The sequence below is a fragment of the Callionymus lyra genome, chromosome 13 (assembly GCF_982586985.1).
Source record: "Callionymus lyra chromosome 13, fCalLyr1.hap1.1, whole genome shotgun sequence".
In the NCBI taxonomy this organism is placed as follows: domain Eukaryota; kingdom Metazoa; phylum Chordata; class Actinopteri; order Syngnathiformes; family Callionymidae; genus Callionymus; species Callionymus lyra.
The window spans coordinates 7,811,765-7,839,704 of NC_141830.1; the positions used below are offsets into that span (position 1 = coordinate 7,811,765).

Genomic DNA, 27,940 nt, shown 5'->3' on the forward strand with positions numbered 1-27,940 from the left:
GGATGCGTTTTGCTCCCCGGCTTTTCTAGTGATGGAGCAGTGCAAGTGCCCTCCTCCCTCCTCCTCTTCCCCCCCTGTCCCCCCTCCTCCCCCCGGTCCTCCCCCCCCTCCTCACTATCCCTCGACCTCTGAGGATGCAGACGGGGAGGTGATGCTGCTGTAAGGTGCTCCTGACGTGTTTGAGTGAGTGTGAGAGAGTTGCAGCTGTGAGCAGGAGCAGAGAAGCTCACATGGAGACTTTCCCTTCACCCCCGGACGCATAATGAATCGCTCCGACGGAAGAAAAAAAAACGGTCAAGAGACACAAAAGGGCCGAGCGACCTTCCCATCCCCAAAATCCAATTTGTCAAGAGCAGAGAAAAGAGGGTCCAGAATCAAAGGTCCAGAGCGACCATTAATCCTCAGCATGTGGCTTTGTCCCGCAGACAGTTCCGATATTTTCGCTGACAAATCCACTGTATAATTTCTCCATAAATCCTCATCCCGGCCCATTATTCCTTTTCACCCCCAGTTTTGGGAATCAGGGGCTACTTTAAATCTACTTGGCTGCCATTCTTCCAGGGGTTTATAAACTTCAAAGGACATTTATTCTCCCCTTTCCTTTTGTATACTCGGAGGGACAAAAGGAGCAGGGACGTTTAGAGGACTTGTTAACTTCTATTGACTCTCGGCGTGTGCCGGCTGGAGATCAGGCAGGTACCCCAGAAGAGAACCAGCAACCGGGGGAACCCGAACCATCATCATCACTGGTGCTATTCTCCTGCAGATTCACGTGTGTTTGTGCGGGGAAAAGTATCATTTAACTCGTTTCATGACAGATGGACCAGAAATTCACCGCGAAAATTGCAATTAATTATATTTTAAAACATCAATTTCTAAAATAAATTATAATGCGATACAAGAATCTTTTAGCTACATATTTCAATATAATCACATGGAATCTATTTTATTTATACTAGAGCTAATTCATATTTAAATAGATGTTTGTTTTGTAAATTAAAAATACACATAAACGTGTTATTATTAGTAGTTGTATTATCGAAAAGAAAAGATAAGATAATTTCAAGCTGTCACTTGTTGATTAGAATCCAACATGTTTCTACTTAACCATGTTATTGTTATATAGTTATTTTTAAATTTGATAATCGTGGAAAAAAAGAAGATTAAATGAAGGATGAACGCTTTTAATTAAAGCCCAAAATAGCTGGTGTAACAATACGTGTAAGGCCTGGACTTCTGTCCTTGAACGAGACACAACGAGACACTGTGTGAGTGCGCGCGCGCGTGTGTGTGTAGGTGTGTTTATGTGTGTGTGTTTGTATAATTGCTTCAGTGTGCCAGCGGGTTTTTTCGCTTACGACTGTATATACATCGAAATTGTGTGGAATATTTACTCCAAGAAAAACAATATATTTTTATGATTATCATGATTATTATTATTATTATTATAGTCGTCATCATCATCATCATCATCATCAGTATTATGTTGCTATGACGACAATAATGATGATTGTTATTATTTTTATTATTATGGTCATCATCATCATCGTCACCATCGTCATCATCAGTATTATGTTGCTATGACGACAATTAGGAGGATTGTTATTATTTTTATTATTATTTATTATTAGACGATAATGATAATAATTATTATTATTGTATTAGTCAGGATGATGAAGATGATGGTGATGATGATGATTATTATTGACATCATCGTCATTGTTATGATGACGATAATGATAATAATCATTATTATTGTATTTTTCAGGATGATGATGATGATAATGATGATTATTATGGTCATCATCGTCATTATTGTTATGGTGACGATGATGATTATTATTATAGTCATCATTATTGTATTCGTCACGATGATGAAGATGATGATGATTGTCATAATCGTCATTATTGTTATGATGAGAATAATGAGAATAATCATTATTAATGTATTTGTCAGGATGATGAAGATGATGGTGATGATGATGATGATGATAATGATTATTATTATTATCGTCATTATTGTTATGATGACGATAATAATAATAATCATTATTATTGTATTTTTCATGATGATGAAGATGATGGTGATGATGACAATAATGATAATCATTATCATCATTATTGTATTTTTCAGGATGATGAAGATGATGGTGATGATGATGATTATTATCGTCATTATTGTTATGATGACGATAATAATCATTATTATTGTATTTGTCAGGATGATGATGATGATGGTGATGATGACGATAATGATTATCATTATCATCATTATTGTATTTTTCAGGATGATGAAGATGATGGTGATGATGATGATGATTATTATTATCGTCATTATTGTTATGATGACGATAATGATAATAATCATTATTATTGTATTTGTCAGGATGATGAAGATGATGGTGATGATGATTATTATTGTCATCATCTTCATTATTGTTATGATGAAGATGATGAATATTATTATCATCATTATTGTATTTGTCAGGATGATGAAGATGATAGTGATATTGATAATGATTATAATTATAATTATTTACCAATCATTAAATTACAACTTAAATCTCACATTACAACGACAAGTTTTGCAAAACTACGCACAATCCAATACTTGTTATTATTTAGTTTTTCAGATTTTTAACGCTTATTTTCATCGCTACCATGCGTGCATAGCGAAGGTATAGTGAAACAACACGCACGCAGTAATGCACAGTTTGAAGGACACGCGAACAATCTCGTGAATAGACGCGGGGTTTTTTTGTGTTTTTTTTTTTTTACTTTGCGCCTCGCTGTGCGGCGGTTATTTATTAACGCTCCGCCATTTGCGGCTGGTTCCCATCCATGCCAATGCGCCGCAGCAAAGAGCCGCAATCCTGCACATTCAAACGCATTATTCCCGTGAAGAAGGCAGAGAAAGAGTTGCGGATCTGCTGTGTGTGTGTGTGTGTGTGCGCGCGCACAGGGACCAGAGAAAGTCTTTTGACGTCTCTGGTGTCACATCTAAAGAGGTGTGAGAATTTAATGAAACTAAAAAGGCCTGACCGACGGTATTGTGCCTCCTCCTTTCTCCGAGGAATAAAACACATTAATTACATGCTTTGGATCTTCATTCTGCGAGGGAATCAACAGCATTCCTCTTTTTTCGCTTCTTCTCCCAGATGAAGTCTCTGTAATCCAGCTAAATTACGAGCTGAAGAAAATCGTTTTTTTTTTTGAGAATAGAGAGACTGCTTTATGGTCATCTTTGCCAGGATCTAAAGAGCGACTTTAACAGTCCAAACTGCGGGGCTCTGATTGAACTGGTTGGCCATTAATGAGCCATGAATATAGAGGAACAACCTGTCTGCAAAGCAAGGCGGTAAATAGTCGGAGCAATGCCCCACCAGGGAATCCATTCATGCTGCCTGACTCTACTCGAGCAGTGCCAAAGGTTCACCACCACCTCTCCTGGACCGGTTTCTATGGCCGACCATTGAAGACCCCTCAGTGCTCACAAGAAAACACATTTTTTATGTTGAACCATAAAACTTTGCCCGGCTTCTTTTGAAGAGAAACACAATCATTGTCCCACTTAGCAATGTGTTGGGCTTCTTCACCATTCCCACGTTCTTCAAGAACAGACTGACCCGATGAGTTATTTCTGCTCGTGTAAGATCATCCGTCACACTTTCAGCGAGTTCCACGGAGTTGTTTTTTTTTTGGAACCCCAAACTGCTGGAAACCTTAAGATCTCTTTTTGTATGTAAACCATAGAGCCAAGTATCCCCATCATTACTCTCTTAGGACAATATCACGTTTTCAACTGTTGCCTTGTCTCCTATGGAAGAACTGAATTACTCAAAATTATAAGAGTTTGAAATCTACCAAAACACATTAAATAAAGGATTATAAAATGTACACTATGGCAAGAATGTTGCCCACTGTTTGACAGAACCTGTGTCTCTTCTGTGTGGAGTTTGTTTGGGTTTACTACACAAACTCCACATTCCTCCCACGATCCAAAAACAATAAAGCGGTTGATGATTAAGTACTCTGTATTGTCTGTATTTATATACACATAATTGGTTGTTTCTCTGTATGCTTTTCAATAGAATGGCAACCTTTCCAGGGTGTCCCCGGCCTTCCACTCTAAACCTCTGACCCCAATTCGGAAAATAACTAGTGGATGAAATGCATTTCACTAGATCCCCTGAGTCTTGATTTAGGATTGACTCTTAAAGTGGTAGTTCACCCAAAATTCAAACTTCACTTTTTGTCTACTCGCCCTCATGTCGACCAAGGGTTGATATTATTTGTGTGTCTTGTGGTCGCGACCCTCATGTGGACGTACAGTTTTGCCTGTCACTCCAATGATCATGTTGTGAAGTTATTCCTTTATAAAGTTCTCCCACGTCTGAAGTCTCGGCGAACGAGAGGTTACGAGAGCGGAGTCCATTATGACGTAATAATGGCTTCACTACTCCTCGAGCCAGCTGTAATCACGGCCCGCTTTGTTGATACAACGAGTCCCTTGTAGGGGGAGAATTCCGGGATTAATGACACGCTGTGACAAACCTTGATGATTTAACAAATCACAGCAGGGTGTGTGTTGTTATGGTAAACAACATTTAATATCCAGACAAATAAAGTGTTTTCAGTGGGCGGGGCTTAAGATAATTTTTCTAATGTAAATATTTCAATGAAAAGAGAGTTTTGTACAAAATAAAATACTGATGAGTACATTAGATGCAACTCATTAGTTTCTGTTAAAAAGTTCTTAGATGTTGTTTTCCCACGTTTTATCAATGAATCTTAATCTATTTTTTGACTTTAGGCAATCCCAGAATATTGTGCATTTCCTGCTCCAAACAACTGTTTTCCCGCCGAGCTTCCCAGAGTCAGTTGAAGACAAAGACGTTATACCTTTATTTAGGGTTAGTTTCCGCCTTAAATGCTTTGATGTCTCAGTCCATAGAGGTCCTGCTGGTCTCTTGGCTAAAGTCTTGACCTCGGCTTCTCAACTGAGTCTTGAATGTATTTTGAAAAGGCTTCTACGATACTTTCATGGGTCTTGATACTCTTTTTTTTTTGTATCATTCAGAAGTCTTGTGGTTTGATTATTTGATATTGGGTCTTGGTTTTTCTCTGGCTTCCAACCCTGCAACCTCATGGTCCAGGAGCCAAATGGGGCCCTAAAAGTAATTATAGATGGACCGCCAGAGCTCAAAATCAAAGTAGATGAATGTTCATGTTGACCCATAAAGATGCCAGTGATTAAGATAAGATAATGAACAGAGATACATTTTAACAATTACACTGAGATTAACAATAACACTTGAGATTCAAGGGTAATCATTTGATGGGAATTATATAAAGTTAAAGACGGTTTGGTAATTATATTATTTAATCAGCCTGCGACCAAGAGTGCCTAAAAGAATTTGGCCCCTTGTGTGATTGAGTTTTACATCTTTTAAAGTATCTATTTTAACTGTGTATTGTTTGTGATTGTTTAAGGTTTGGGACCCTGGTCTAGAAAGGTGCTTTACAAATAACCTTTTCTTACTTATTACTTACCTACCTTAAGTCCTAGCCCTGCTGAAAATATATACATAACCTTAAAGAATTCAACATTATTGTTGTTAGATTACTCTAAATTAATGCATTTCTTTCCCAACTATCAAAGTTCTTTGGTAGTACTTTTGTCTTTCCTGTGGTCATTCTAAGGTCTAGGCCTTGCGAGGTGGTCTTGACCACACTGTGTTTGAATGTTGCACCAAAGCGTCCGGACCAGCAGGCTGGTGCGGGTGGGACATTAGTGGTGGGTTTGAATAGTAATGATGCTTGTATGGGACTCCCACCAGGTGACATGATTGGGATTTTAACCCAGACTAATATTCAAAATCGCATTAGAGGGTCCCCGAATAAACAGCCTGGGATTCAAACCCACTCATGCGTGTCTCTTTTCAGAATCAATTCTCTTTTTTTTCTGGCTCTGGAAGGGGCTGAACCGTTTCTGAATTCAAAGTTTTCTTCAGCGGCTGAAACTCTCTTTATTACGCCCGAAGGGACACGAATAAAAGCGTGTGACTTTGCGGGAATTGATATGTTTCGGTGCATCTTATAAATTCATACCTTTTCTCAGTCGAGCGCCTCAGAAAGGAGGTGTCAGTCAGGCCGATTCTCTTTGCTGTCCGGCACATTTAGCGGCACTTCTAATGGAGGGGTTTATTTCTAGGCAAATGTATGCAGCGTGTCGCCCCTCCCTAATTGGGCTTTAGCCACCCCGAGCATATTCACAAAGTGACAGAAAGGCCCAGGACTCCTGAAAAGTCACAACTTTTGGCCCCGTCGATGAATGCAGGAGCCTCTGTCTGTGTTCGGCTGGAGAAGGGTGCATTTTTTTAAATAGTATAAGGATCGCGACCCACTCTGCGGTACAAGAACTAAACGTGTGAGTTAAATATCTAGAGGCAAAGAGCATGCCTCCAAACATGACCGTCGTAGACCTGACTGACATGCTTGTTATGTCAAATAGAATGACGTAGTCAGAGGAAAAAATGGGGTGAACTATCAAAAATTGTCAATAAATTGCATTTACAAGCATAAATAATCGTTTTTAAAATAAATATTGTGTTAATTCCCTGCTTTTACTTTTTATTTCCTTAATATGTTTCTTTATACAGAGCACATTTAAAGTATTTCTTTAATAAGAAATACTTTTGGTGCACCTTAGAGCACAGGTCAAACATTATATGTGGCCCACCACAGTAAAATCTGATTAAATACAGATTAATGTTCAAGTTGATATAATTATCAGTGTTTAAGAAACCGGGACTGCAGAAAGAAAAATTCACTTATGCTAGATGTACTCTCTAAGGAGTGCCGTGTACGAATGGTAAACAATAACAATTAGTTTGGCCCCTAAGTTACACCGTTATGGAAATAAGTGGCCGCTTGTGTGATTGATTTCGACACGACTTCATCATACATGCTTAGCCTGACTTACCATGAGATGGACGAAACAATCGTTATGAAACAAATTGCTGGGAGGAACCAAGTGCTAATTGACACTTGTTTCGGGGATTTTGTTTCAGGTCATATATTAATGAGTACACAATGGGTCTGAAATGATGACATGTAACGGATCGCTAGGTATGATTAAACACACATGAAACACAATTATAGAATTACGAAACTGGTAAATGAAAAGATTAATGAAAGTATAGGAGTGCCTCAGAATATAGATTTTTTTTAAATTAAATTGTTAATAATAATACATTGTTTTTATTTAATAATTGGATTTATTTATTACTATATTGAATATTTTTGTTTTTTTAATTGAACAAAGACATTTTCCAAATGCATACATTTTTACAGATTTGATATTCTAGTTCCATTTATTTTATTTTAAATAAATTCAATTGAATTGACCACCACTGGCTAAAAGTTTGATGGAGTAGCCCTTTACTCTTTCATTGTCTGCTGGCATTTTTTTATATGAATAAAGTTTTATATGAATTATTTTATAATGAATTTAAAAGGCAACAAATGGAAAAAAAAGTTGAATTTAGCAAATGTTATCTTGAATTATTGGAATTCTAACAACAAACTATGTGTAAAAAAAAATCGAATTTTCGAATTATGACGATTTTTTTTTTTTTACAAATTTATTATTTAATTAATCGGTGCAATAAACATAAATTCAACCTTTCAATCTAGAAATAAATTAATAAAAAAAATGTAACGGTAAAAAAAAAAAAAAACTTTCTGTAATAATAATAATATATATTTCTTTAAATAATCAACATTTCAAATGTTAAACTCAACCATTCAATATTCTGATGGCACTTATATGCTTCCATATGAACTATCTGCTCTAAACAATATATCATTTAATTATTGTGATATTGTTAATAATCATAAAAAGGAATCTTTATATCGCACACAAAGTCAAACGAACACTTCCACACACACATGAAGCTGCACTCGCTAGCACGGCGTCAGATCCAATGTGCACACATATGTACATTCACTAACACATCTGCTCATTAAAGTGATGAGGGCTTCTGACCCATCATATTGACGAGTGTTTCCTCTCCATGAGTGTGTACGTTGACTTATACGGGGCCCTCCGATCCGACACGGGGGACGTCTCCTCATTACTGCCCCGGCGCTGACAGTCCTGGCCCCCCACTAATTGTTTCTGCCTGTTTGGCCACGACGAGCTCGCGGAAGTGATGTCCGGCATTAATATTGATTATGTCTAACAAGCTAATCCAGATTTAATTTGCAGAGAAGTGCCGTGAACGTGAACGTGCACAGCTGACAAGCACCTAATTGTAAATGTACTACCTGATAATGACGTGCTGCTATACGTTGATGATGTGGCGTCGTATGTTTTAGGTCGGATAGCTTCAGAATCAGTAGTTACTGTTTATGGAAATTATAGTTTGGATTTAAATTCCAAACATCATCACAGTTTTTTTTGGATCATTTCTGCTGACGGTTGGTTGTGTTGCATGTGCTTCGCTTGCAGGCTCGGCGCACGACGCTGAGCGTGTTTGGCATCTCCTGGCCGTAACCGATCGCTCCCGATCAACCGGAGTAAGAAAAGGTGTGGATCTGGATGGAATGAGGACAGGAAACGGCTGCGTGCTGTCAGGAAACTGCTGCGCTAAACTTGACTGATGGATTCTTCCGCCCTCCAGAAAGTGTCAGAACAACAAGCCTGGACCCTCAGGTGACTCTAGCTCCCTCTGCCTTGTGCTCCCCCCGCCACCCCCTTCACAGCTTCCCACTTCATAATCCAGGCCTACAAATAATCTGTGTCAAGCAAAATAACTGGAATACTCGTAACAAAAGGGAACCAAACGACCCTTGATGTTATTGAATGCTGAAAGCTTTATTAGCAAAAAGTGTTGGATGGCACAATAGTTCAGAAAAACCATTCAGCCAATCAAAAGAAGCTATTATAAACACCACAGAGTTGAAGGAATGACACCGTGGACACGGGTGTTAATGGTCCGCTTGTCAAGGGCAAAGGGCAAAGGTTAGTGTCCAGACATGGGGGTCTGGTCAGTGCAAATCTCAAAGGGGCGTTGGGTCTTTTGGGTTAGAGCTGGTCACTTGGGAATTGTTTGCTGGTCACTCGTTGTCCGACTCATCCGCCGCGCCGCTGATGGTGTAGGTCTGCTCTTGGTGGTCCATTTCAAGGACATCGTCGGCATGTTTAATTGTTCTGTGGAAGAATAAAACCCTGTTACAGATGCTGCAGGTTCATGGTTGACCTAACCCAAACCCTAGCTCTAACCCTATATAGTATTGCTTCTTTTTAAACCTTTACCTAATAAGCACTGTTCTTCTCTCCGTCAGCTCCACAGCCTGTCCATAGGAGCCATCAAAACCATACCCCTTGAGAGATACGCCAAAATCACCCGGTCCTCTACTAGTCTTTGCTACACCTGAGGTCCCTCCTGCATTTTCCACCCCTGCAGAAGAGCCACAATCCTTCCTGTTAGGGCCCATTCCACCAGCTTTTGTTCCATGTCCTTCTCCTCTGATGCTCCTCTCATCTTGACTTCTAGTCTCCTTGGCAAGAGCGTCTCCATCAGTTCCAGTTCTCTCAGAGCTTCTGGCATCAGCGCCGCCGCCAGAAACTACATTTCCACTTCTAACATTGGAACCCAAACCTCTATTGTCTCTACTGATACCACTTACAAGACCTACACCTCCAGCAACAGCATTCGTGCCTTGACCCAAACCGCCATTACTGCCATTCCTTCTTACGGCACCAACAGTGGAGACATTGGTTCCAAAACCGGCATCTCCAGCACCACCACTTCCAACATCAACTTTAGATCCCAAGCCTGAACCATTCCCATCCCGACCCCCCGGTTTAGTACCAATTGTCTCAACCCCTCTCCCGCCTTTATCTCGTACGTCTCCCATATTTGTTTTGGTACCTGCACCCAAACCATTGGTGACGACTCCATCATCCACCGCTCCAAGACTTGAGCCGTCGTAATTCATGCTTGGTTGGATTCGTCCTGCACCCGTGTCTCTAGCCTCACCTGGAGATAGACCACCAGCACCTCGAGCGCCCACGCCTAACTCTGAAGCCTCCAAGCCACCAGCGTTCCCACGCTCACCTGCAAACTTGGACCCTTGACCTCCAGTGCCCATCTCTCTGGTATCAGAGCCTACCCTCCCAGGAGCCATATCACTGCTGACACCCCGACCCTGCTCCCCTCTAGCTGATATCCCATTTCCACTTCCCACCCCCCTCCTTTTATTTTCGGCACTCACAATTCCCATTTTTTCATTTTCTCTATTGGACCCTGCTTCTGAGCCTTTTGAGTGACCTTCCGCTCTCTCTCCACCCTGCCTGGCTTCCACCCTATCACTACTTGCAATCACTCCGCCACCCATTCCACGTACACCGCCCACGCCTCCTCCACTGATGCTCATCCCAGCACCAATGGCACTCATGCTACAGCCGGTAAGCTGCAAGGTTTGCACCATGCCGGAGAGCCGCAGATCCTCTCCTTCAATCAGTTTCCTTTTGAAGAGAGAAAAAAGAGGGTCAGTAAACCTACTTCAAACCGTCATTACTATGATAGCTCAATTCACCTGTAGGTTGTAATCTCGATCTCCAGAGCCATTTTGACATTCAGGAGGTCCTGGTACTCTCGAAGATGCAGCGCTATTTTCTCCTTAATGGATTTCAGCTCAAGCTGCAGGGACTCAATCCGAGCCTATAGGTCGAGAAAAAAACAGTTGCTGCCCAATTAAGAAGCCGAAATATTTCCATTAATGCTAAAGCTTGATATTATGGGGCCCTTGGAGTTGATTAAATGTCTGTGACATCACTATACCTGCTGGTCTTCAATCTCTTTCTTGTACTTTTGTTGTCTCTCCAGAATCTCAGCCTCCAGAGCTTCATTCTTCGTTCTTAATGAATCCAAATCTCGTCCCTTGTTCTGGATCTAGAAGTATTTTTTCATATCATCATCAGACAAATTCTCTTATCACGAGGAGATCTCTTGGATACTTACGTCCTTTCTCGCTCCTGCCATCTCTTCTCTGAAGCTTCGAGCCGCGTCAACATGTTTTGTCGATTTCTTGCTGATATCGTCAAACTTGCTCTGATACCATGAATCCATATCCTAGGAGTGAAGGCGGATCTAGTTGTTTTATTTAATTTCGTGGGAATATTTATGACATATTTGTCTACCTGAAGATTCTTTGCTGCGATGTCGTCATACTGGGTTTGGATTTGTTTCAAGGCTGCCGCGAGATCCGGCATACCAAAGCCACTCGTGGCCGACATGTGAGCCGCGTAGATCTGCCTCATCAGCTCCTCAATTTCCTAGAAAGAAAACAGAAATGTATTTGTAAACTCAGAGTGTTTTAATATCATTCTTCGCCGAGAATAATTTTCACCTGTTGATGGACCCGTTTAAGGAATTCAATTTCAACCTCCAGCTGCTCCAGTTTCTTCTCCAGAGCGATGCGTGAGGAAGTTGCCTGGTCCACATCCTGAGTCGTTGTGATCACAAATTATGATCTCATACATTGTCTAGATTAGGGGTCTCAAACTCAATTGACAAGACCTAAATCTTTGTGGAGACTGGGCTGCAGGCTGGCGGGTCTTTCAACAGTTTTTGTTGAACGTCTTTGATTTAAAAATGTTATTTATGTGTTATTTTATTTAGGAAATATGTTCCATCTTTACTATACTGATGCCCTCAGACAGGAGATCTCGGTTCCGGATCATTCATATTTTTAAAATACATTTAATGTATTTTATTTTGTTTTAATTAATTATTCATATGCCATGTCATGGCAATTTCCCTAATTTTATTTTGATTATTTTGATTAATCTCTTGTTATTGCATTTAAAATATTTATTTATTTTATTATATACTTCCACCACAAAAAAATCCAATGTTGGGTTTACAACAATGGCAATATTAGTTTACAATTCTGATAATCAAAGATGAGTATATATATAAGATGATGATCTTTGTTTTTATCTGAACAAAAATTGAGTTCCTTGCTCTGCCTGTACTCATAAAAGCTTGGACAATAAATGGGGGGCAGCAGAAAACCATGGGTTTGAGACCCCCTGATCTGATCTAGATGTAAGCAGAAAAATAAAAGAACCACCTACAGGACGGAAGGCCTCGATATCAGCTTCCGCCTTCTTCCTCAGCTCAACTGCCTCCTCGTATTTCACTTTGGTAGCCTCCAGTTGAGCAGCTGTGGACTCCTTAGCTGCCAAGGAAATGTCCTGGAAACCAAGATGTCAGAAGTAATGTGGTCGAGGAGTGGATCTGGAGGTGTGTGCAGGGGGTGTGCCAAATGCAAATCATCCCGTCTTACATATTCCCCTGCATGAGTGTGTGTGTGCGGAAACATCTCATCCGTGCATAAGACATAGGAAAAGACAGCTGTACTCCATGACACCTAAACACGCTCAGGCACCTCTTCATTTGCCTGCCAGGAAGAAGCCAGTTACCAGGTAAGGAACCTTGAAAACACCAAGTTGACGTCTTGTGTTGTTGCTTGGATGAATCTTGCACAGCTCGGTTAAAGCTCGCCGGAGAGACGAGGAAGTCTGTTCCCCGGGTGGGTGCGAGCGGTGGAGGAGGATGGACTCCAGATTTGACACTTACCCTCTGAACCTTCATCTGATCCGCGATCTTCCTCAGCTCCCTCAGCTGCTCCTCGTACATCAGACGCAGGCCGGTCGGCTTCTCAAAGCGGTTCTGGTAGGCCTCGATTTCCGTCTCCAGAAGTTTGTTCTGCTGCTCAAGGGAACGCACCTGCAAGAAGAAAACATGTGGGTCACACCAGCTTCACTCCTCGCTGACGGGGATTACGTACTTTGTCGATGTAAACGGCCAGACGGTCGTTGAGAATGACCATCTCCCGTTTCTCACTGGTGCGGGTGTTTAGGAAATCTTTGTTCTCCGCCGCGGTCGCATCCAGATCCATGGGAGGTTCGCCATCCGGTCCAACACACACCAAAGCTTTTGAAAACATCCTAAAGCATGACATCAAAGGTAGTTTAGCAGATGTTGGTCTGAAATCCTAGAATCACCAAAACCACCAAGAATCAAAAAACAAAAAACTTTGTAAAGAACAGGTTAGCAAAGTAAAAAAAAAGGCTAAAAGTAAGTTAAAGGTAGTTTGGACTTGGCCCTATAATTATTATAAGTATTACATTTAAAATAAATGATAATTGAATTATTTCTTTATATTGAAATGTTGATTTTTTTTAATTTATTGAATGATTGAAAATATAAATATAATATATATAAACTGCTAGAAGTTTGAATGAAGCTCAGTACTACATTTGGAATTGTCCGGTGGCAGTATTATACCAACAATTGTGTATTGAATTCAAAAGGCTATTAATTGAAGTAAATTGAATTTGGAAAATGTATTTTAGAATTTTTGGAATTACAACATCAAACTTTTTAAATGTTCAAATTTTTTCAATTTATTTTTCTATTAAACAAAAAATTAAATTGTTTAATATAGATATTTTTAATTTAAATTAATCAATAAAAACGAATTTAAAGTTATAATAGAGACATTGTTATTTCTGTCATTAAAAAAAAGTCAATGCTAAAAAAAGAAAAACAACATTTCAATTAAAAAACTTGATTTGATTCATTACTAGTTCAATTCAAAAGATACCATCTCAAAAGTAAGTTGAATATTGAAAAACTTTTGATTATTATTTCTATCATATCATTGTATCTATTGTTCTTAGATGATTCATATTGAAATTAAATTAACATAAAATAAAAATAAAAAGTTTGGATTGGATTGTTTTATCCTTTAAATATTCGATTTCCTCCAATCTTTTAATGTTTTAGATATTTTTTCTTAAATTCGAATATTTTTAAAATTTTAAATTGGGTTTTAAAATAGAAATGTTGCATTTGTTTCCCAAGAGAATCTCATTTTTAATTATCTTTGACCAGTGAAGTAATATTTCACTTGGTTGCAGTAAAAAAATTGTAGAATCTTTCTCTAATTTGACCAGATTTTTAGCTCTACAGGCTCTTTCCGGACCGTCTGACTCACAAGTTTTAACGAATGCGTCACGACCTTTGCTCACTAGATTCTGAAACGTTACCCTGTTCCGACCATGCGAGACCTGCGTGCGGCCGAGGCGTTCCTCCGTCCCACTGACTCCACTCGCACGCCGCCCGCCCCGGCCCTGCAGAGGTACCCGGGGGACCCATGACGGCCCTCGCGTCTGGTCGGGGACGGACTGGACACTCTGACCTGGTAGGACGAGCTGACGTTGTCCTCGAAGTGACGCCGATAAGACGAGATCCTTTCCGGGCTTCTGCTCATGGTGGAGTGGAAGGTTCACTAAGCGAAGAGAGAAAAACAAGTGGAATGGTGTGCTCGGGTGCCTTTTTGGTTTTTATACCCGCGCCACATGGCCGGCCTTACCCCTGCCTCGCTCATGAGCCAACACCTGTGGAATCTTGAACCGCCGCACTAACGCCGTCCTGACCTTCCACTCAGATATCTGCCAGCAGCTTGTGATGAGCAGCATCAGTTGAAGTGAGGACACGGGGAGCAGGATTCTCCCACGTTCCGTGAGTCTTTAACACGACCATAATAGGTCCCGCTCGGGTTACACCACCACCACCACCACCTCGCCGCCCGGGCACTGGGCGGCAGACAGACAGGCCGGCCAGTCTCCGGTCAGTCGAGGCAGATGATTCTGATCTGCTCTGATGGGACGCCGGGGTCTAATTGAATGCCAAGCGGAAGCTGGAGGGTGACCTGATGAGCACTGTGGAGGGACAAAGAGTCCTGGCAAGATTTGATGTAAATTAGCACTTATTAGTCTGGTCTGTTTTTTTTCCCGGCGTATTAAAAAGCTCGGTCCGCAGAAAAATGGAATTAAGTGCTTGGGAGAGTAAAGAGGCTGAAGGGGGAGTCGTAGTCTGGAGTTAACGCTTGACATGGCACTGTGATATGAGGGAAGAAAGCAGTGGTGCGGCCTGTTTAAGGCGGTTCTGCTCTTGACACCTACAGGGTCACTTGGTCAGGGGTCACTAAACAGTCCCCGTGCTCACAGTATATATACGTGTTGTTTTGAAAACCCGCCGCGTTCAATGAAATCTTTGTGACCGTTTTATTTTTTACTTTAATGAACGACGTGTATCTGAACTCAACATTGCACACGAGGTGCCATTCCTCTCTGAAACGGCTCCCATAATGCTTTGCCGCCCAGCCAACCGATCACATCTGTGGACCACTTTTGACATAGACGTTAAAACTAAATAGAGCATCATGGGAGTTAACGGTTTTGTTTGTACCATAATTATTACTAGATTTTCTTATTGTACCTTTTTTAAACAGGGCCTACAAAGATAAGGAGCTGTAAAATATACAGTATTTAAATTTGTGGTACACTGTAAAACAGACAGTGAAAAGTGAAACCTCGGTATTTTACAGTACATTCTGATACAGAGGTAGGTCATTAAAAAATAAACTTCAAGGCCAAAATCTGATCACATGTTGTCAGTGATGATTTTTCATAGTATAATTCCCTTAAAATGATAGAATTAAACAAAAATGTTATTGTTATCATGTGTTATCTACACACAATATACAGTTCATTTTTTTCAGAGTTTATCAATATAAATAATACAAAATGTGTTGTTTAAAAAGAAAAGAAGAAAACTTCAATTGTGGGCTGAACATTTTTCTACATTATCAGTTTGTTGTTTTCACTCCGACTGTATGAGCACCGTTTAAAACACATATGCGGCCCTTGGGCCACACTTTAATAGAGCGAGTCACAAAAAAACACACACTTTCTTTTTTATTTTTAAGTGTGGAATTAAAACAGTAGGATATATATTTTCTTACTCCTGCCAAGAAGATTGTGTTGTCTTTTTGTTGAGGAGCAGTTGGTTAAATTATGGTCGTGATCCGAAATTACCATCTGGATCCACAAATCTTTTTGAGGGATTTGTCATTTTCTGTGGAGAGAGCTTGGCTTCCTCTTCATTTGTTTGTTGTGCGAGCGAGTTTTGGGACACAACTGCCTCTAAATATTCCCCACAAGACTTGTGGGATCAGTTTTTATCAGTTTATTGCGAGCATGGAGAATATTTTCAGGAGAAGAACTCGGAGCTTAATTATTTGCCATAGCATTCCTGGATCGGTTACTAATCTATTTCTGAATGGCTGAGACGATAGTTTACTATATCTCTCTGGACTTTCATCCGCGGTCGTAAAGTGGACAGAGCGGCAAACGTCACCGAGAGTGAGAGCTGAGCACAGATTAAATGTCAGCGTTGACGGGCAGTTCCATTATTGTAGCTTCGAGGTTTAGTGGCAAAGTCGCACTGACGGAGAGTTGATATGAAACAAGATGCTTGAGCGGGAGCATCATCTGTCACCTCAGCAACACAAATGACAACCAGCAGAATGAATGCGAGAAGTATTTTAGGGACGATGAATAGACGAACGGAAAAAAAACCTGAAGCCAAAACATTTTTATTGCTGGAGAAAATTGGCCACATTTGTCACATACATCAATAAGCACTCAAAGTCACAGTTTGATTTCTTGCATAGATTCCTTGTCTAACCTGTTTTCCTCAGAGTGGAATTTATAAATATCTTGTGTGAAATGGGCGCCGAGGATAAGAGTGATCTAAACTATAGTACATACCGTATACCAGCAGCTGTAAAAAGGTTTTAAAATAAAATAAATCAAATATTACATCAGTAGTTCAGTCATTTCGAAGAAAAGGTTTTCAAGTGTAAAGCCCTTGATTTGATGAGTATTTGGCAGGTGCAGTGGCTCCAGCTAAAATATGAAAAGAATCTCTGGAGTTAAAAAGCTTCCCACAGAATCATTTTTGTTGTTCATTTTTCATCCAGTCTTGCCATCCGCCTGCGTAATGTTGAGCACTGAAAAGGAAAGATTAAAAAAATATATATTTAATTCAAAAATGTGATTTTTTAAAAAATGATTTTAACTCACTCTTTGTATCCCAGTGATGTCGCCGCATCCATGGCGGTCTTGCTCCTGACCCCGGCTAGACAGGTGAACACCACCTGGTCGCTCTGACGTGGCATTTCACCGCCGTACTTCTCTCGGAACTCATCCGGACCCAGCTGCAGCGCCGTGTTCACTTGTGCCACTGTCAAATGTACATCGAAAATAAGGCACGTTTGCAATAGAATACACTGTCTAAAACTGTCAAGAGTTTACTTCCACAAGGAGTGTACAGAAGGAGGAAGTTATGATTTGAAAGTTTGTCCAACAGTCAACAGTTTATGACGTTAGACAGAACATTGGTCGAAAAACATAAAACTCAAATTTTGATGTTGTGCGTTTCAAGTTTTTAAAACCTAGTCCATTTTCTACATAAAGTATATAAATCAGTCAAAAAACTTGAAGCGTCAACGCTGGGTATCAAACTTTCAGAAAGGCTTGTACCAAGTATCGAAACTTGCTTTGTATTTCAGTAACCAAAACTTAATAATGTGTGGATTTTTTCTGAAGAAAAAATTATTATGAATGACAAAGTTAGTGAAAGTTGGTTAGTTCGTCAATTGAAAACAAATGTTTGTTTACTCTGGAAATGTTTTATTTATTTGTTTTCCTGTAGGAAATCAGATCTTTCAGATCTATTCATGGTCAGACCTTACATCAGTGATCTGATCCAGCCTTACACCCCAGCTCGGGCTCTGAGGTCTGTGGATCAGAATCTACTTATGGTTCCTGAACACGCTTCAGGACCAGAGGAGAGAAATCCTTCCAGACTGTTGCTCCTAAGCTTTGGAACCATCTCTGTGTTTGATGATCTACTGACTCCTTCAAGAAACATCTTAAGACGTTTTTATTTGTTCAGGCTTTTTCTTGATTTTCTGGAACTCCTGTGTTGTTCTCAGTATTATCTTGACCTTTTCAAGTATATATTTTATTGAGTATTGTTTTGATTGTTTAAGCGCTTTGTGACCCTGGTCTGGAAAAGCACTATACAAATAAAAATTACTTACTTACTCACAATTTGAAATAGATATTTAATAAATATCTAATTCTCTTCAACATTATTTCAGTATTTTTTTATTTATGTAAATGTAGTGTCAAGACCAGCACTAGATAAATAAAGTCATTTAACTAAGGATTTTATCTGTCGAGAAAAAGCCTCACGTGGGACGTTCAAGGACCCCGGAATGACTCCGTACTCCCGGAGCTCCCATGGCTCCCTGACGTCTATGACCACTGCCTCCTCTTGAGCCAGGATCTCTTTCAGCTGCTCATAGTTCACAGTGGGTGGCGACGAGCCGAACCGTCGCCATAACGGAACACCTGTAAAGAAACATACGTACTTAACGCTTTTATCGTACATTTGTATCCACATTTAAACAGGATTTTACAATAAAAAAAACGACTCACGGGGAAACGTCGAGCCTGTGTTGACCAGACTGGACCCTGAGCCTCGTTCTCGCGGGACAGGAGACCCGGAGAGAAGAGGGTACTTCCATAATATCCTCGGGGCGAATGACGAGAGCCGTAGACACCCCCGTAGAGCCATAACTTCTTATTTAAAGTGTGTTTGAAACGATAATAATAGGTTTAAATGACCATTGGCAGGAAATAACGACGACTCGACCGCTATGGAGCGGCTGTGCGCATGCGCAGAGACAAACGCTTGGCCAAGGACACGCATTTCATAACATCATTTGAAAATAGTTTTTATTATTATTATTATAATTATTAAGACGCTCTATGTAATATATATTTTAAATAAATTAAAAAACGGAAAGTATCTACAAAGTGTCGGTCTTATTTTAAATCAGGAAATAAGAATCTTTAAAAATAATAATTCTAATAATAATAATAATAATAACAATAATAATAAGGAGACGAATAAAAGAAAACAGTCGATTTTTGTTGCCACAGTTTTGAGCTAAACGTGCTTCTTCATAATAACAGTTAATATAGCAATATTAATTTGAGGCGCACATACCGACCACTATATAAGGATAACAAATAAATCAACCACTCACATTTGTGTTCAATGATATAATTTGGTAAACTCATTTTTTTTTAAAATAATTATGTCCCAAAATACAATAAAAACAACGTTGAAAAAAATGTGGTCATTGGCAAGTGAAAGCACATTTTTCCTGGAATACTTGAACGCACCGTTCTAGTGCTTCCGAGTGCGTCACGTGTCAACCACTGATGCTAGCTCATGCTAGCAGGAGCTTGAAAACATACAGGAAGACATTGCTCAGTTGGACTGTTTTTTATTCGTGTATCGTTTTCTTTCAGTGAATAAGAATAGATTATATTCTTCCCTACCAAACGGATGAGTAAAGAGAGGTGGGCTTGGCTGCTAGTTTGCTTACAGAGTCATCATAAGGAACCAAAATAAAGAGGTGAGTCCATGCTCGTATGTTTACCTAGAAGGAAATACCTGTTTAACTCTTTACCTTGAACGTGTTGACAACATTTTATATAGCGTTTTTAATGTATCTCTGTTGGGTTTTTGAACTGAGGCCTTTTGACAGGTTAACTACCTTTACATTTATGCAGATACCTGCAAAAGAAGTATACTCAAGTATATACTTGTTTTCTACTAAAATGCCAGTAGTATACACTTACTTATACTTTTGACACCCCTTAGCAAAAATAACTATATTCAGGTGTTCTATGAGTATACTTATTTTATACCAAAATGTAAGTAGTATACTTGAATTTACTTTTAATATTCCTTAGCTTAAATAAGTATACTCAAGTGAACTATGACTATACCTTTTTTATACCAAATTTGAAGTAGTATACTTGAAGTTTACTTTTGATATTTCTTAGCTTAAATAAGTATACTCAAGTGAACTATGACTATACTTATTTTCTATTAAAATTTAAGTAATATACATGTGGTCTACTTTTGATATTCCTTAGTTTAAATAAGGATATTCAAGTGAACTATGACTATACTTTTTTTATACCAAATTTGAAGTTGTATACTTGAAGTTTACTTTTGATATTTCTTAGCTTAAATAAGTATACTCAAGTGAACTATGACTATACTTATTTTCTATTAATATTTAAGTAATATACATGTGGACTACTTTTGATATTCCTTAGCTTAAATAAGGATATTCAAGTGTACTATGACTATACTTTTTTATACCAAATTTGAAGTAGTATAGTTGAAGTTTACTTTTGATATTTCTTAGCTTAAATAAGAATATTCAAGTGTATTATGACTATACTTATTTTCTACTAAAATGTAATCGGTATACATGTAGTCAACTTTTGACATCCCTTAGCAAAATTAACTGTATTCAGGAGTTCTATGAGTATACTTATTTTATACTAAAATTTAAGTAGTGTACTTGAAGTTTAATTTTGACATACTGTATTTCAATATAGCACACGGTTGTATGCTTGTATTCAAATATACTTCATGAAATGTACTTTAAGTAACGTATACTGCCTCTTTGGGCAGATGCATTATTGTGGTATTCCAGTAGTAAGCTGTGCAAAGGATTATGGGAGTAGGTCGCAGAACTTTTGGTGTCATTGTTAGATGCACATATTTGTTTTGAGGTACTTCCCCCATTATACATTTTTATCTGTATCACTGTGTAGGGCTGGGGTTACTTTTTATAGCTAATAATAGGTGTGATCATTTGATAATAGGTGTGATCATTTTCATGACCTTTTTGTACCTTTAAGTCAGACAGTACACAAAAAATAAGACACATTCAGCTTCCCTGTTCTTAATGGTCTCTTTTATAAGGTTTTTGAAATTATTTTTGAAATATAAAAAAGGTGAATTTAAAGGTGAATAAATGGTGGCTAAGAAGTCTGAGCTTATTCCAAAGAAAACTTTGTCAGTTTTTGTCCCTCGTGAGTGTGTTGTGTGTATTGCATTTACAAAAATACATTCTAGAAGTACTGTATATACCTAGTAGAAGGTGGTTTAGAGATCAGTGTAGTTTGGGGACACTTCAATTATACTTCTGTAAACTTGAAATTCTGTCTAAATAAATATCTTATTAGTATATTTTTAGTACACTACAAGTACATAGATCTTAGTTTACCTTCTATACTTAGGTACACTTGATAAAAAGATCTTCAAGTTTACTACTTTTTGCCACGAGTAATGTATTTTTTACAACTCATTACCTTGTTGTTGCATTATTGTTATATCATATATAACTGGGTTGGAAATGATCAGTATTGCGCTTTATCGCGATATACTTTTCAACTTGCTGTATTGATTTTCGACAGTACTGTATGATTATTAAAAAAAAAAAAAGTTTTATTTTTCTGTTGCAATTAAACTTCCCGCCATTAGATGGCAGGTGTCATTATGTCCTCCGCAGCTAAATAAACATTCAAATCCTGACAATGACTGAGGACGAGAGGATACAGACTGAAAACAAATGAAAGAGTCAAGTACTCGGGCAATACTACAAATATATCCTTGTTCCTACATTATAAAAAAATATAAGATATATAAAGATTTCATTAATTGATATTTATTTTCACCTTGTAAGTGAAATTAAGACTGATTCTGATCTCAAAATGTATTTATTTTCACAAATGTGTGATCTCAAAATGTATTTATTTTCACAAATGTGTGATCTCAAAATGTATTTATTTTCACAAATGTGTGATCTCAAAAGTTTCCCCAGATGTAGTAAAATCGGGTTGATGAAGCCTCAGTGAATGTATTTTATAAAGGTCACGGAGTGAAAAGTATAGCAGAGAACACAAGTGACATGTTGTCATAGTTTCGTCCAATCGTAACTTGCATGTTTGACACTCGTGTCATGTCGCGTCGGACACACAGTGATACATACATGCACCTCTTCGTCTCTGTAGAGTCCCAGATGCGGCTTAAGGACCCCTTCTCCTCGACAGCCGCCAACATGACTAAGCGGACTAACAAACCACGGAAACCTCGAGATGAGGAGTCATCGGATGAAGTCAGTGGTAAGTCACAGAGGTAGCACACAACATTGATTTTTCAAATTTGAGTATGGAACATACAGTTTTAGCTACCAAAAAAAATCTTTATATATGCTATTTGGCAGTTTTTTAAAGTGAGATTTTAATCTATTAGAGGTAACTCTCACCAACATTAGAATTTTTTTCAACCATTATGATACTGATGTAGCTAAAGTGAGGTTTTACTAAACTTGAAAATGAAGAAAAGAAACTACATTTGTATCGATAAAGAGCACTAGGGGTAACTACAGATTTCTTCTTGCGCTCAAAAAGACCGGCATGAAATGCTCAGTGTTAGAAAATATAGATTTACAGATATACCGTAACATTTTTCCCACGCTACAGTGTCGATATACAACAGCACTGTATCGTTTCTTTACAAAAGATTATGTAAAGAAAAATACCAGTTTTGTTTTATATATTATTGTTTACAAACGTTTTTTTTAATAGTTCAATTAATTCCGTTTTAAATAAAATAATTAAAAAAAAATGTATTTACAAGTCACATTAAATATTCATGGCGTTCATTTTTGTGTCGCAATTAAACTGCTGGCCGCTAGATGGCAGTCATTACGTCCTCTGCAGCTATGGGGACAATCCTGCGAGATCCCGGCGAAGACTGAGGACTAGAGGATACATTGGACTGTAGCAGCTTTTGAAGCAGATCTTTGGATATATTTTGGTTTTTTAAAACAAATTAAAGCAGTAAGGACCTTGTCCAGAGTCATGTGATCTGTAAATTCTGCAACACAAAAGTCAAGTCCTCGAATATTGCTTGTCGGCTTACTAAATTAGAGCTACTTATATCGAATATTAGGCAAGTTACAACCTTTTAAAAGTAGCAAAACCTCCAACGTTTTTTGCCTTTGCCCTCCCTACCAACTTCCACAGAATTTTTGGGAATCTGTCACGATTGGCCAAAAAATGTCTTTAGCTCCCTTTTAAGTTCATGCAAGCATGTTAAAGGGATGATACATTTTTCAAACTAAATAACATAGCCTTCGCATTTTTCATTTCAAGCATTTTTCACGATTTTGTAACTTATAAAACTCCCATAAGCAATGCCAGGTATTTCATCTAGTATATTATAGGCATGATTGTTTGCATACCAACACTTTGCTTCAGTAATTACAGTGCTATTATTGATCTGTGTGTGTCTGACTCCCCCACAACCTCAGGTTTGACCTGCCAGCATGTGAGTAAAGCAGTGGACCTGAGCTCTGTGAAGAAGTCCATCTTATCCAGTGTCTGGTTGGTTTGCTGTGAGTGCCTGAAAGAAAGGACAATGGTTGGCGATGAACCTGCAGCATCCAATGACATCATGGTTTGTCTCAAGTGTGGTTTCCAGGTAAAAAAAAACAACCTTCTATTCAAGTGATTTATTAATAACTGATAACCTGAACATTGAAGCTATATTGAACTGAAATTAAATGTATTTATGATTGGAATAAATGGTTTGCAAATGTGTAAAGTATGATGTACAATCTGGTTCATGGCAGATCTTAGAATGATGGTAAAAAATAATGCATTTCTTTTGAAATCGCCTTAAACCAATAAATCATATAATATAAAAAAAACCAATAAATAAAAAGCCATCGCATAAAATCAGGATCTGAATCAGAAAACATGAATAACCAGTATTGCAAAAAGATTGTTTGTGGTGTTCTTGAAAAATGAAGAGAGGTTACAGGGAATCGGTAAAGAAACTTAGACTTACAGATTTTTTGGTCCTATCCTGTTACATTGATCAATATAATTATATGTTTCGAAACTTTACTTTTAATAGCAGCCCAAACAAGCCCAAAAGCACAGGGTCCAAGAAAAGAAAGGAATCAAATTATTGCGTTGTATTTTTATTTAGCTCCTCCAAGTTGAAACAAATCCCCAGTTCTTAATATTTTGACTTTATCATTCCATAATCTTTTTCCCTTTTTATCATTTTCTGTTGGAGAAAAGTTCTAATAATGGTTAATGCTCACATTTAAATGGAAAAAGTTGTTTCAAAGAATCCTATTTCATGTGATTTACACGTGTGTGCCTCTTAAGAAGTACTTCAAGTCTGTTTTACTGAAATTGAATTTGAGAGGTTTAAGTATTTCAATGTTTTCAAGAATAATTCTCAATGTTTATGAAAAGCAAGCCTTTTGAATTACCTTTTTTTTTTTGTTAGCTCCAATATTTCTGAATGAGAATTGAATCAATTGTACTAAACTGTCTTTGTAATTTAAACACTTTAATGTATATAAAGTACAACCAAGGACTCAAAGCGATCTATATTTGTAGAAAACGTTGTGTCAAAGATAAAGGGTGTGAAGAAATAATAATAAATACAACAAAATCTACATGTCGGCTGTCAATAAATAGTAAATCTTTTTATTAGTGTATTTTAAAAGATTTACAACAACTATTTTTTTTTTTTATCTTTTTTTTTTTTAATGCGTAACAATGTATCTCAATGACATGTGTTACCTTTGTAGGGATGTAACCGATCAGGGATCCATCACTCTGTCAAACACCACCAAGCCTTCCATCCAGAGTCCCACTGCATCACCATCAGTTTGACCACCTGGAAAGCTTGGTGAGACATTCCGAGACTTAATCACTCTGGACTTCATTCAAAACTGAAAGAAAGTTAACTCAAAAAACTGAGAAAAGTCTTACTAAATATGTACTAATCTTCACGTTAATGGTCAATACATTTTCAAAACATTTTTTCTTGTGTTACAAATTGGATACATTTTGTATTTTACCTTAGATTCTGGTCTATAACCTTGTGTCCCACGTCTCTTGTTGATGTAACAGGTGTTTTGAATGTAATGAGGAGCTCTCCACTCACTGCAACAAAAAGGCCTTGGCTCAGACACTGGATTTCCTTCAAAAGCATTCTACCAAGGCGACGTCAGGTAAGGTTTTTTTTGTTTGGTGTCACCGTTGTACCTATACACACAAGCAGGGTTAGTTATACAACGCAGGAGCCATTTATAATCATAATGTCTTTTAATTTTGTAATCTGGACTGCAAGAAGTGTCCTTGAGAGTGACAACTTTTCAAAACCACATTATGGTAAGCCTGTGAAGCTTTTGTCAGACCATTTGCACTTATTATAAAAGGGAGATCTTTCAGAAAGTTCTAAAAGAAACTATAACTGGTGAAAGAGATTTGGAAAAAAGAAAGTTTTGACTTGAGAATAGTTCGCTAAGGAGTTGAGACTGTGCAGTACGCCTGCTCCCCCTGGTGGCACCAGCTATTTAAATTCCTTTACTCTCAAACTGACTTTCTATAACATTCTCGGATTTTAACTTGACGATGGCATACTGATTTTTGCTTAATTTGAACTGAAGCACCATCAAAAATTAATCGCAAATATATATATATATATTTTTTCAAAAAAGATTGAAATCTTAAATGGCCAAGCTCTTTTTTTTAGTGGTACACATCTGTCATCTTTTGACGAGCCTTGACAGAAATGGATATTATTTTGTCGTAGTTACTTTTTCTTTTGTCTGTATTTTTAAATTATAGATCTGTGGATCAAGAAGAAATGTCGCTAAATGATGTTGAGTTTTCAAACAGTCTTCAGGAATGTATATTTGTACAAATATCAAATTGCTTAAACGATAAAAACCATACTCCATCTGTCACACTGAAAATATTGTGAGTGGGTGCTTTCAAGCTGCTGTAGAAATGTTGATTCTCACCCCCCGCTGAGAGGCTGCTTGGCTGTCTCCTCACTCTCACACGTTTTTCATATCCATGTTGTGAATGTGTGCACATTGAATCACCAGTAACAGGAAATAATCCCAGAGAAAAGCATTTATTTTACTGATGTAATGAATCACTATGTGAGAAGAATGGCTGTGAATGCTGCTTCTATTCACGACGGATGTTTGTCTGTCAGCATAGGCCCTTACACACTCAAGCTTTATCTAAAACAAACTCTGAATCTGTGCTTTTGACCAAAATCAGATCAGGATGAGCTTTCACTCTGTGGGCGAGCGGAGGTGATGTCGATAAATAACCATGTCAATGGGAAGGTCTAGACCTGCATCCAGAAAACGGGACGACCCTTTCATGCCTCATTAAACGACCTGGTTGACCTATTTATTTATTCACTGATTTCTGTGAAGCGTGTGTGGTGTGCTGGAGTTTTAAAGAAAAATAAAAAGGAACTACCATTGCAATATCAAAATGTAGATTATTTTGTATTGGCAAGAATCTGGTGATACGATACAGTTGCAATATTACAATATATTTCTATTTTCTATACTGTACGCACAACAATGTATCAGGTGTCACAGAATTTAGAAATCACATGTCTCTCGAATAGCTTATTAGTGCTTTAATTTGCTTTCAAAATATGTCCAGACATCAGCTTCAAAAGCTGCTGGAGCGGACTGTATCCTCCCGTCCTCAGTAGTTGCCGGGATCCCGCAGGATTTTATTGTTCATTGGCAGCGGAGGATGTAATTGACGGAAAGTTTTCATGTTAATTATAAATAAAAAAAGTGGAATCATTTGATTTAATGCATACTTAATGGAAATATAAACCATAGATGAGCTAGGATAAAAATAAAATTATGATTTAAATTGATACGGTGCTGTTGTTAATTATCAATTATCGCAAAATATTGAAATATGTTGGTGCATCAATATTGTCCTCAACCGCTACTATTCACATATAATAATATAATAATAATAATCTCTATTTATATAGCGCCTTTCTAGACCTGCATACCATGTGCTTTTTTGAGTCATGCCATTCAATGGTCACCACCGATTGTCTCTGCGGCTGCCCATCCTCACTGTTTTGAGTGATGCCCATTTACCAGTGGCCATCAGCCAGCAGTCCACACAGTCATGCTGGTCCACCATCAGTCTATCAGCGTGGACGTTCGCAGGATTGATGTCGTAGCAGTCCCTGACCCCCACTCTATACTTCGCGTGGCTGCACAGATTAGAGGAATTAGGCGCTTGAACGATGCTTTGCGGCCGGGTTCCCTGAAGAATGAGAGCAGCTGTGATAGGGCTTAGTCTCTACCCTGCCGTCCTTTGTCTTTCCATCGCTATCTATGTCTGTTCCTTCCTCCTCCTGTAGAGCTGCTGTGTGTCTCACCACCTCTGGGCCTGTGGGCTGCACTAGTGGGAGCCAGGGTCCTCCACAAGTCAGAGTCCCAACAGCTGGAACATCATAACTCTTAGAACACACGCATTCACGAGCGTTGTGCCATGAGTCCAGGTTTATGTGGTAGAAATCACGTTTTAGACATTTGTTTGTTTTCTTTATTTCTACATTTAATTATTAATGTACTGTCAATAGACTTTTTTTTTTGGTTATGTTTTAAAAATGGAAATTGTGTTTTCTCTAATGCATGAAATGTCAGTTTTTTATTTATTAAAAAAAAAAAGTAGCTAAAAACAAAACCATAATAATCAAAGTCAATGACAGGATGTTGAAGTGGTACGTAGTTGACGTGTACTTGGTCCAAATGAGAACTCAAGACCTCTCTTTTGTCATTAATTTAAAGTTTAGTCCAAAAACAAGGCTGTAACAAAATCCAAAATCTATACCTATTAGGGTGTATAGAAGAATTCCAGCTTAAACAGGTATCAAGCGCCACCTGTTGGGCTTTCAAGACAAACTGTTATGTGGCTGTTAAACAGGTGTGAGGCACTCGGAGAAAACCAATGCTGTCAGTTGCTTCAGCCACTTGTTTTACCTGATGGTTATAATGCAGAGAAGTAAATTGTTCATCAACTGTGTAGTGAAACATAGTGATCATTATTGTCCAGTTGACAGGAAGAACTTAAAGTCCCTAAAGTAATCAAAGAAAATAACCATCATATTGTTTTTATCAGATATATAATCGTATTCTTCACGTTGAGCTGGTTGGTAAAGTGAAGGCCTTGAGTCGTCGGTGAACAAAGTTA

General features: G+C 38.3%; 3 protein-coding genes across 3 annotated transcripts in view; 1 reads left to right on the forward strand and 2 right to left on the reverse strand.

Annotated features, from left to right (window-relative positions):
- Positions 1-8,982: 8,982 nt before the first annotated feature.
- Positions 8,983-14,355, reverse strand: LOC148067240 (uncharacterized). The gene is given in 11 exon segments (XM_087806294.1): positions 8,983-9,217; positions 9,323-10,537; positions 10,609-10,733; positions 10,854-10,964; positions 11,034-11,144; positions 11,213-11,347; positions 11,422-11,517; positions 12,152-12,271; positions 12,657-12,806; positions 12,868-13,013; positions 14,127-14,355. Coding segments are annotated over 11 exon segments (2,532 nt in total). The 3' UTR covers positions 8,983-9,123.
- A 2,153-nt stretch (positions 14,356-16,508) lies between these two features.
- On the reverse strand, positions 16,509-18,652 carry tstd3 (thiosulfate sulfurtransferase like domain containing 3). The gene is made up of 4 exons (XM_087805747.1): positions 18,437-18,652; positions 18,191-18,349; positions 17,015-17,174; positions 16,509-16,941 (listed from the first exon to the last, which is right to left on the reverse strand). Exons 1-4 carry the CDS (start codon positions 18,573-18,575, stop codon positions 16,884-16,886), a joined length of 516 nt encoding a protein of 171 aa, XP_087661873.1. The 5' UTR covers positions 18,576-18,652; the 3' UTR covers positions 16,509-16,883.
- Positions 18,653-19,183: 531 nt separating this feature from the next.
- The window catches only part of usp45 (ubiquitin specific peptidase 45), a 33,546-nt gene continuing 24,789 nt past the window's right edge, over positions 19,184-27,940 (forward strand). Inside the window, exons 1-5 of the mRNA XM_087805351.1 lie at positions 19,184-19,425; positions 21,887-21,997; positions 23,191-23,360; positions 24,490-24,590; positions 24,815-24,915. Coding sequence (XP_087661477.1) covers positions 21,895-21,997; positions 23,191-23,360; positions 24,490-24,590; positions 24,815-24,915 — 475 coding nt within the window. The 5' untranslated portion in view covers positions 19,184-19,425; positions 21,887-21,894. The remainder of the gene's footprint in view (positions 19,426-21,886; positions 21,998-23,190; positions 23,361-24,489; positions 24,591-24,814; positions 24,916-27,940) is intronic.